Source organism: Poeciliopsis prolifica, unplaced genomic scaffold (assembly GCF_027474105.1).
Source record: "Poeciliopsis prolifica strain line A6 unplaced genomic scaffold, Auburn_PproV2 SCAFFOLD030, whole genome shotgun sequence".
Classification (NCBI taxonomy): Eukaryota; Metazoa; Chordata; class Actinopteri; order Cyprinodontiformes; family Poeciliidae; genus Poeciliopsis; species Poeciliopsis prolifica.
Window position 1 is genome coordinate 282,703 of NW_026562405.1, and position 10,975 is coordinate 293,677.

General features: G+C 37.9%; 1 protein-coding gene across 2 annotated transcripts in view; it reads left to right on the forward strand.

Moving 5' to 3' along the window:
• The window catches only part of rbpjl (recombination signal binding protein for immunoglobulin kappa J region-like), a 15,685-nt gene extending 5,291 nt beyond the window's left edge, over window positions 1–10,394 (forward strand). The window contains exons 3-12 of one of the 2 annotated variants that reach the window (XM_055050332.1): window positions 597–731; window positions 1,169–1,239; window positions 1,362–1,477; window positions 2,550–2,724; window positions 3,410–3,547; window positions 4,845–4,957; window positions 7,546–7,686; window positions 7,817–7,972; window positions 8,181–8,284; window positions 9,258–10,394. In XM_055050332.1, coding sequence (XP_054906307.1) covers window positions 597–731; window positions 1,169–1,239; window positions 1,362–1,477; window positions 2,550–2,724; window positions 3,410–3,547; window positions 4,845–4,957; window positions 7,546–7,686; window positions 7,817–7,972; window positions 8,181–8,284; window positions 9,258–9,558 — 1,450 coding nt within the window. In that variant the 3' untranslated portion in view covers window positions 9,559–10,394. Of the gene's footprint in view, window positions 1–596; window positions 732–1,168; window positions 1,240–1,361; window positions 1,478–2,546; window positions 2,725–3,409; window positions 3,548–4,844; window positions 4,958–7,545; window positions 7,687–7,816; window positions 7,973–8,180; window positions 8,285–9,257 lie in introns of both variants that reach the window. The other variant, XM_055050331.1, reaches the window with a different exon arrangement.
• Window positions 10,395–10,975: the final 581 nt, after the last annotated feature.

A 10,975-nucleotide genomic window follows, 5' to 3' on the forward strand; every position in this document is an offset into this window, starting at 1 on the left:
ACTGAGCAGCTCTTACTGAACAGCTCTTACTGAGCAGCTCTTACTGAGCAGCTCTTACTGAACAGCTCTTACTGAGCAGCTCTTACTGAGCAGCTCAGACGATTTACTGGTTCTGTAGATCTGAAAGAAGGATATAATTTGTGGTGCTACTTAAGGAAGTCAAGAAAGACAGAAGTATGTGAGGGGAGACAAGAATGGTGGGGAGATGTGTGGTAGGTTTGGTAGATGGATTAGAGATGAGGGTGGGTCATTTTTGTGTCAAGCTTTGTTCTGTTATTTAATAGAACAAACAATGCTGAATCATGTGGAAATCTGAAGGACCATAGCACTAAGCCAAACATTTTAGTGTAACATTCAGTTTATTTATGCAATGATTTGAAATTCAATTCAGTTTTCACATTTTATTAATCCAAATTCATGTCAAGATGACATAAAACTACTTTTTTAAAAGCAATATAGTTTAAATGGGCTTAACTAGGTTTTCCGACATTAAAGTACTTTATTTGCTTCAAAATATTGGAAAGCAATATGTTTGTATATCTACAAATAATACACTCTGTGGCTCTATGTTACTGACAGCATTGTCATCCAATTAGGAGACTTGACCCAGGCTTTCAAGGCTGTCATCTTCTGGGTGGAGCAAGAGAGGCAAAACGGGAAGCTCATGAAGACCAGAGTGTCACCATCCTGCACGCCAAGGTTGCTCAGAAGTCTTATGGCAACGAGAAAAGGTCTGATAATGTATCTCTGGTATTGAAAAAAAACATTCTGCAATACAAAAAAATAACAGAAATAAAAAAATACTATAATGTGGCTAACTTGAAATACCCCCCCATTTTGTCATTGTACCTTTATCTAATGTGAAGTCACCACACACCAGAAACTCTTTGAACCTGTGGGACATGTTTCTACTTTAAATGGCAGGAAAATTTGACAAAAAAAAAAAAAACTCTGCTGTAATGCTTATTAATTTTAGATTTTCAGAAAGAAGCAGATATAAGAGCAAAAAAAGAATAAAATGTCTGCCAAACAATAATAAATAAGAGACTGTATAGTAAGGGCAGATTTACCACCTAAGAAAAAGTTCAGTACAGTTAATAAAATGTGCACAAAAGTGAACAAACTGCTTGTATATTTATATTGATGTACACTTCCACATCCCCATTAGGTTTTTCTGCCCTCCACCTTGTGTTTATATAACCGGTCATGGATGGAGAGTCATGCAGGATCATTTGAAAGGTGAAGTGACGAAAACATTTAAATTAAGATGTCAAATCATCTTCTTCACTCTAAATAATTTCCTGTCTGACTTCCTATCACCCCATTATTTCCTATTTTTTCTCTCATTACTTGTCCTGCAGCGGGAGGTTATGGGGACTCAGTTTATCGGATATGTGGTTACATGTGTCTGGACAGCTCCAGTCAGTCACAAGCAGACACATTCAAACTGCTCTTTGATGAGCAACCAAACTCAAGGGTGAGAAATATGATCCTATGTTTTGCACAAATGTGGTTTTAGAAGTCGTGTTTGTTTCAAAATACTTTTTTTCGCACCAATATTATCTGACTTCAACCATCAAAATCATTGTCTTTTTTTATTTTTTAGTTGGCTCTAGTGGCCTTTATTTGGTATTGAAAAGGATTTTCCAATAACAAAGAATTGTGTTTAGCTTCAAGAAACTTTATTTAGAAATTGAAGGGCATGCTCATGGTTTTTGTGGCCGTTTCAGACGGTAGTTTGGGAGAGACTGTGAGGATCTCCTTAATCCAGTCACCATGTTCTTAGGAAGAGCAGAGGCATTTTCATCCTGACTCTGGGACCAGTTGTCAGATCTTTATTCCTCCAGAATCACAGAGGGATTCATGGGAGTTTGGCTGTCTGGTCTACATGTGTTTAGTGAATCTGAAGAAGGTTTACAACACAGTTCCCAAGGGTCAAAGGTCATGACCTCTTGTGTGTCCTGGAGCAGTTTGCAGGAGAGTGCAAAATGGGCAAGTGTCCATTAACCCAACCCTGAAGTCACAGGTTGCTGGTTGGAGGTTAGACTCCACCTCAAATTGAGAAGTTCAACTACCTTGATGTTTTGTTCATAAGTAATAAGGTGTAGAGCAGAGTTACACAACCCCACTGTCTTGGATAGGTTTTTCCCCACACACCAAAATAGAATTAACAAGTGATAATCAAGATTCAACAGAAGGTAATGTCCTGCTGAGGAGGTATCAAAGTCATTTGAGTCAGGTAAACTTTGAGCAGGCCTAACTTTTGCTAGAGGGTTCATAAAACCCTTCTGGGGACCGTTTGGGATTCTCCAGAATGAGCTGGAGACGGCATCTGGGTGTCCAGATGGATGCATGGGTAATTACAGCAGCATACGGTTCCTTGAAAAAAAAAAACAAAGCTGTACTTCTGCTTGTGTTTTTCTGGTTTAGAGATAATTTAACATTTAATAGTTTGAGACAGAATTATCCCAGTAAGTTTTAGTTTCTGTTTTTGTTTTTGGGTTTTTTTTTTTCCGTTTTGACACTGACTGTCTTTGTTTCTGCAGCAGTTGTTTGCTTGTGCAAAGTCCCTCTTCATCTCCGACCAGGACAAGAGGAAGCATTTTTGCCTGCTGCTGCGACTTTTTTTAGGCAACAGACAGGAAGTGGGTTCCTTCCAAAGCAGGATGATCAAAGTGATCTCCAAACCTTCCCAGAAGAGACAGTCCATGAAGAATGCTGACTGTGAGTCACGCTTTTCAATCCAGGAAATCCATCTGTTTTTATTTACTTTACTTTTACAACAAAGCAAAGTAAATTCCTGACATTAGAATGATGTACAAATTGTGCAATAAACAACAAAGCATTAAGGAAGAAAGGAAGACAAGAAAATCAATATAAAGAGAAGAATTAGCTTGAATTAAAGTGATTGAATTTAGAATGTATTTTTCTGTATAAACTCACTCTTAAATACTCACGTCAGCGTAAAATTGTGAAATAAGTCATATGTTAATTTGCTTAAAAGTTTGAACCTCCTCAGTAGTTAAATCTGGATCTTTTGGTTAACCAGTGCAGTTACAAATGTACCGTTGGAGCAGTTAGCATTTTTATGGGCAATGTTTGACTTTATTTTGTGTTGCTTAACCAGTTAGCCAAATTTTACTGAAATGGTGAATGCACCAACACATACAAGTCTACTTTTTTTTTTATTGGAACAATACAAAATATATTAAGATTCATGATATGCAGACTCTTTCAAGCACGACATGAACTTTAATTGTTAAGCAGTATTTTTGGGCTCTAACAGTGCACAATCATCATTATGGTCTGTTCATTAAACATGTCAAAATGTTATTCTTACTCTTTACAAAAAGTCCCGAAGTATGAATAAGTGTAGTGTGTCTTACAGTGTGCCTTTATGTATTTCCAGTGTGTATATCCTCCTGCTCCAAAGTGGCTTTGTTCAACCGTTTACGCTCACAGACGGTCAGCACTCGTTACCTCTCAGTGGACAGAGGAGCTTTCATAGCGAGCGCCAGACAGTGGACAGCCTTCACCATCACCATGGGTAAATGTATGCAAGTGTGTGGCACTGCTGGTGTAAGTATTTTCAAAGGTTTTTGGATTCAGATGTGATCATACGTCTTGTGTTCTGCCAAAATCTCAGTGGAGTCAGATAATTATCTAACTGAAAACTAAGTTGTGACTTCAACAAGGATATATTTTATATTGAATATTGGATGTACTACAAGATATGGGCAATGCTTTAAAATTTTATGATTAGGACATGCAAAAAATTCTCAAGTTCTCATTCATAAATCTCTCTGGAATATCCAGGGTCAAATGCTATTGTCTGTTTAGCACCAGTTTGCTGTAAAACTGAGGACTGGAGACATTAATGTCCATGGAAGAAGGTTGATAAGTCAATGGATGTACTCCATAATGTACTCTAACAGTGTGTTACAGGTCCTCAGCATCACAAGTCCTCCACCATACCCAGCATTGTGCTTGAAATACTTTCCCACATCTTCAAACATGGAATGTTTGAAGATGTGAGATTTTGATATCAGGACAAAAAAATGTTTGTTTGGAGTAGTCATTTCAAACTTCTTTTCCTCAAAATTCCTCCAATGCAGTAAGACATTATGTAATTACCATCAAATGGTTGCAGACTAATTTGTTGTAGCAGTTTTCTATGTGAGATTTGAACATTGTTTTCCCACCAATACCAAACTCTTTACCATGTCTGGTGACGAGATAAACATGGGTCCTTGTCATTTTTATGCTTTTTGTATAGTTTATGTAAGGGTTGCCAATAAATGTGGATGGTGAAATTATGCATCCAAAAGTTGAACAGAAACAAAAACAAAATAAAAAAACACAAAATAATAATTGGATATGATAAAGCCCCAAAATATATATTCATCTCCACAAAAAATGGTGACTCTAATAGCAAATATCTCTTTGATAGCATCAAACTTCTACCTTCAGTTATCAGACAGTTCACCTCATAATTCAGCCACCCTGCGTTAATAAAGACACTATATGTGCAAGCAGGTATTCATCAGCATTTTCCCCTCACAAGTACGCTGGAGCCCACCTAAAGGTCAGGGAGGTTATTTGTGTAGCACAGTGCTTCGAGAGCGCAGACCTCCCACAGCCAAAACCTCAGCGTCAAGTGGTCATCCATCAGTGCGCCTCACACCATCTCCACATCACTCCTACTGTCTGTCTTCACAAAATACAGACAGTATCCATACAGTACTACTGTATGGAAATGAAAAATGTTTAATAAGAAAAGATTTATTCATGTGGTGGAAACATTTCTATGAATAGTCACACAAAGTTCTTGTATGTGTTTGTAGTGGATGACCAGCGTGCTGACCAGGGTGGGATTGTGCTGAGTGAAGGCTTCATCTGTTATGGTTCTGTGGTCCAGTTCATTTGCACTGAGTCAGGAGTTTCCCTGCCACCCATGGTAAGACATATACCCACATACAGGCACACACACGCATTCAAGCACACGTGCAAATTTAGGGCATGGACCTCAGGTTTGCTGTCATGCTTTGTTTCCTAAAAGAGAACTGTCACTTTAAATTCTGCAGTGTGAATAAGCTACATCAAAAGGTTTCTGAATTATTAAATTACCAAAATCGGATCAGTCGTATAAGAGAAACTTGGACATATTTCAACAAGCACAGCATAGGAACTCTGAGGTTATGAAAATGTTCATACGATGCAGAGTTTGGGACGAGACCTGCAGGAATAAAAGATTATTTTATGTCAGAAAAAATTGACATTTTGATGTGACATGAAGAAAACAGCTGAAGTAACCAAAATGTCAGGTGTGAGGTGGTCGTGTGCAGTGCAGTGGACATGAATAAATTCATGTTTGAGATTATAGTTTTGTCAGAAACTAATTGTTAAGGGTACAAAAATATCATTAATGTCAGCTTCATGTTGTATTAAGAAACAATATGAATGTAACATGTAATCTGAAACAGAGGTTCAGCACATTTTGGTCAGATTTTTTTTTCTTTGAATAGAAATATGCTAACATGCTAATTTTTTAAAATATCCTTATTTAGCTCAAATTTTCATCCAAAGGAACCAAGAGAAAATTTGTCCAAAGTATTATAAGTAGCAATTATGATTAATCAGTAGTTTGGGAACATTTGAAGAGAAAAATCTGACTCTGTTTTTGTCCTTTTTCTAGAATTGCACAGCATTTAAAATAGATCCTATCCCTTCATCCTAACATAATATCAACTCTGACCTTTATGTGAACATTTAGTCCATAAATGTTCACCATTTTCTCCCATCATCCAATTTATTTCATGCTTAGATAAATGTCTGAACAGAGTCCCTCATTTTTTGCTGAACAGACCTTTTTCTCACAGCCCTTGAGCTGCTGACACAACACACTCTGCTGTGGGTCTTGTGAAAGTCGGTTAAATTATACTCTCATGCTACACCTCTATATGTTATTGTAGTCGATTCCTATTACTGCACAGTTTGTTTAAAGTTAGAAAAATTTTGCCTGCTAAGTTGTTAGCATGACAAGATTGTTGGCTTTGATTCCTTTAGTGGTTTGATCCCAGATGTCTAAGGTTGGATGCATGGACCATAAAGTTCAACCAGATCAGCAGACTTAAGTATTAAAACAACATTTTTAATATATTGTGAGCTGTGGAGTCAGAGAAGTTTTAATTGTAGGCTGTTAATATTTACGATCTGGACATAAAACATGAAATTACCAAAATTAATTGACTGAAATATTTTTTATTGATTGACTGGATTGACAAGATTGATTTTGAGACTGTTATTAGATTCCTTAATAAATATTGACTTTTCATATTAATATGCATACATACATCATAACTGGTCAAAATGATCAAATCAAGCAACGTATTCACTACTTGGCAACAACATCAACAGCTACAGACGAGAAAGAACAGAGAGGGATAGATGAGACACACAGCTGCTAGAATTACAGATGGGCTGATGTGGTTTGGTAATTTCCTGGACATACTGACCAATCAAAGTGCTTTCATTTAAGAGCTACATTCATAGCAACGCAGATCGATAGACTGCTAGCTCAGCAACACATTGTCCTGCATCAAGGGAGGAAGCTGGCGCCAAGCTTATAAATTTTCAATTGCGATGCAACTATTGCTCTCAGGAAGCCACCCTGCAGAGCTCTGTAACAAACCTTTCTCTTTGCTCTTGCCGTCTGCATGTTTGTCCTCTTGATAGTCATTATTGCCAGGAAATTCAAACCATTATACAAAAGGAAATATTTCTGAACAGGCATCAATATTCCAATATTAAACCTCATTAAACAATCTGGGCCTTTTTGTGAGAAATTAGTGGATATAAAAAATGGTTTTCTTGCTTTGAAAAGAGACGTGCTCTGAGCACGTTTTTTAACTAAATGATAGCATTATGTAACCAACATGAGTGAATGGCAGCGTAAAAGGCAGCTTAACAGGCTGACTTTGTGATCATGCTTTGATTTTACTTTGCCTCAACTACAAGGATAATATGAGATGCACAGGCACTTCTCAGTTGTGCTTGTCAGAACTGTGATAAGAGCAAAAAACACTGCACTGACTTCTGTGCCTAATTCATTTACTGCAGCCTGTCTGACCAGAACAAAGGGATATTGAGTTATTTCCATTAAGCCATGCTCAAGTCTGGGGGTTTCCATGACTTAAATTGATTACATTATTGTAAGATGTCCAGAATAAAATAAGTTAGCATGCTTTCAGGTTGCATATCTCTTTTTATGAAATAGCCCAGGGTATGCAGGCCCTATCCTGCCTAACATAAGTTATAGGATGTCCCTCTGCACAGCTGTGAACTGGTGAAAGGTTTACTGCATATAAATGTTTGGCTATAACTTTAATGCACCACTAAAGTGCTAAGTGAGGCATTTTTAGTAAAATCACAGCTTGTTCCTTTAGCGTATTAAACTTGTTTTCACAGGAATTAGATTTTTCTTTTTTTCTGCAGAAATAATTTTTAAGGGTCTGAAAACATTTCTGAGCTTTGTGATCCCTTCAGGTTATCCGGAAGGTCAACAAGCAGCACGCCATCTTAGACGTGGACGAACCCGTTTCTCAGCTACACAAGTGTGCCTTTCATTTCAGAGACAATCCCAACGCTTATCTGTGCCTATTGAATGACACCATCATACAGTACCAGGTAAAGCATCACCTCACTCTATTTTCCTTTCTTTCTATGCTCTGTCTACATCATCTTTAACTTTTTCATTCTCTCAATCTCTTTATGTCAACTTGTCTTCTGCCATCTCGTCCACCTTTACTCTGATGAGGCTCCGTCCAGCATCAAAGACTCCAGCAGGGTGGTTCTAAACGATGGTTCCTGCTGGACCATCATTGGTGTGGAAGTGGTTGAATTCACCTTTAATCAGGGTTTGACCTGCATTCAGACTCCAGTTAGTCCTTTTCCTGTTATTAATGGGTTAGAGGTGAGTTTATCAGAATGTAACTTCTCGAAAAATATTGTGGAAAACAAATTTTTTAAATCAGTTTCACCTTAACTAGTTACATGTTGACACTAGAGACATCAGCATTATATATATGGCCTGATCTGCAGTTCTATTTAGCCTAATATAAAAGGGAACAAAATATCTCATATAAAGATATATTCTTCATAAATTCTGTATGTTTTTGAAGGTGAATGGTGGAGGACATGTTGCCATGCTGGAGATCCATGGAGAAAACTTCAGCCCTCACCTCAAGATGTTGTTTGGGAACACAGAAGCTGAGACGATGTTCAAGTGAGTACAGTAAGGGGAAATCCAGATCATGACAGGAGGGAGGTAAACAGAGAAACACTGGGTAAACTTTAAAATGAGGCAACTCAGTGAAGCTGGAAAGAGATATTGTTAAAAGATAAGTAATTGCAGATTAAAAAAGACATATGCAAAAAGTCATATTGGAAACAAGCAGTCATCTATTTTACATTACCATAAGTGTAAAGAAACTTTAATACAATAAGCATCACATGAAGTAGCTCAAGTCAGCTTACAGGGAGACTCCTCCACTTAACTCTTCCGTGGGAGCTTTTAATTTACAGGTTGGTTCTGCGGAACCTGGACAGCCATCCATTCTCTTACTGAATCTCACACAAGATGAAAGCAGTTCTTCTGACGCAAGAACTGACCTCAGATCCCACACCTGAAGAGCTGAGGAATCATACTTTAGGGTCTCTGGTAGAGGACAGCTCACCAGCTCACCACGGGTTTCTGCCAGAAATCCTCTCAGCAGTTCAGTCGTATCTAGGAAAGCCTTGTTTGAATAACTTCGCCTTCCATAAAGTGCTGTTTGTATGAAAAGCTGCAGCCAGACAGCAATATGACCTTTCATAACCACACAGGCCGAAAGTGTAATTTCACTTTAAATGACAGATGACTATTTCTTTGGTTTTGTGTATTTTACACCACTCTTGTTTCTTCATTTTGTCTGAAGCAAATAGAGACAATTTTAAACTTACCAGGAGACAACTTTGTGTAAGTTATGAAAGGTTTTTCAATAGTTTTGCTTTTTACTGTTTTTTTACATACATTTATCCAGTCATGACTGTATTTTATTTGTCATTTGAGCAGTAACATAACTTTAAATAGATACACCATTTTAGTCATTATGGGACGTTTAATGCCTCTATCTACTACTTGTGGATGTCTATGTTTATTCTCTTGCTTTCATTCTCATAGGTCTTACTCCTCTGTTTCTGTACTTTTCTCTCTTTAGGTCTCCCAAATCTCTGCTCTGCGTCATTCCTGATGTTTCAGTTTATAGTGACAGCTGGCGCTGCTTTCGTCGCATTATCACTCTTCCTTTGTCGCTCATCAGAACTGATGGCCTCATTTACCGTACATCCTACAGCTTCACCTACACCCCAGAGCTCCACCTGCCTGCATCCTCTCGAGGAGCAGCTGGAGGCAGAGAGGGAGGGGCAGATGGAGGCCAGGAGGATGGAGACGACATCCTGTTAGAGACAATTCACCAAGAGTTCACCAGAACTAATTTTCACCTCTTTGTGCAGAGTTAACCAGCTTGTTTACAGTCCTCAGCTGAATTTAATATTATGAAACAAAGAAACAAGGCCTACAGTCTGGTCCAGTCACATGAAATTACTCATTGTAGTCCTTTGTAGACTTCTTTGTTCTTGCAGAAATACATTTTACATGGGGGTGTCCAATGAAGGGTTTAAAGAAATAGTAATATTTGTTAACATGACTCTTTCATGACTTCTGAAGAAACCAGAGTACACAGAGAGCAACTTTACATAGAATTGCCAAGAAATCAACACAGGGCCTTGTTGGTTGGAGGCTACAGTATTTACAACCAAAGATCAGCTGAAAATTAACTGATCAAACTGCCTCTAATGAAAGGCAGATCCAACATATTGCAATTATTTGTTTTTTAGCTACAGTGGCATTTTGGTTCTTACTGGAATTGGGTAAGCAGAAAACTTGGTTACACTTGGTGAGAACATTCAGACTCTACACAAAACGGCCCCTGAGAGAACTGAACTAGAGACCCTCTAGGTGTTGGCCAAGAGCGCTGACTGTGCTACAACAGCGTTGACAGCCCGACTGACCCAAGTGTTACTTTGAGAGATTTGTGCCTCTTGCAGAGGTTCTGTTATGAAAGACAACAGTGCCATGTCACCAATGCTTCTAATGTTATTAATGCCTCTTTGATTTATCTAGCTCATATCTGATTATTACATTTTGGCTCTGGACTGCAGGTTGAGTGACTCATTATTTAGTTGTGATCTGCTTAAATCAGTTTTGTGCTTATGAAAATTATAGCTGTTGTTTGTTAGCTTTCTATCTGACTAGGCAGTGCAATAATTGGTGGAATAAAGTTTTGTCAACAACATATCTACAGTATATCGCAACTTTGTATATTTATGTAGCTATTTGTATTTGTATTATACATACATCTAGTATTATGCATTTAATCTTTGGTCACTACTAATCAGCTTCATTACTACTTTAACAGCACTTTATTCTCTTTGTGCTCCTCAATTTAATATTTGTTCCGGCATCAACTTTGACCAACCCAGAACTAAAACTTAAGACAACACACTTCAATAATCACTTTAGATTACCAACGATTGTTCAAACGCTTTCTTTGCAAACTTTGTGAACAGATAAGTCAAGCTGCTCAGGTAGCCATGTTTTAAGGATTATTTCTGTGGCTGTGCGTCTGGAATTGTCTCTGATCTTCTGCTTTGCTGCACATTAGGCAGAAATGTTGGAAGCAGAATAAAGCGATGACAGATATTTTTTGGATAACATCCCATTTGTTTCCACCGCTCCACAATATTAGCCCTTGGCAATGTTAGGTTCTCAGTCCTTTTTGTTAATCCAGTTAATCAAAGTGTCAGTTTGCAGCAAAACTCAAACACCAACAAAGCTTACTTTGCTCAGGCTTTAGGCTTTTATTCCCTAAAAAGG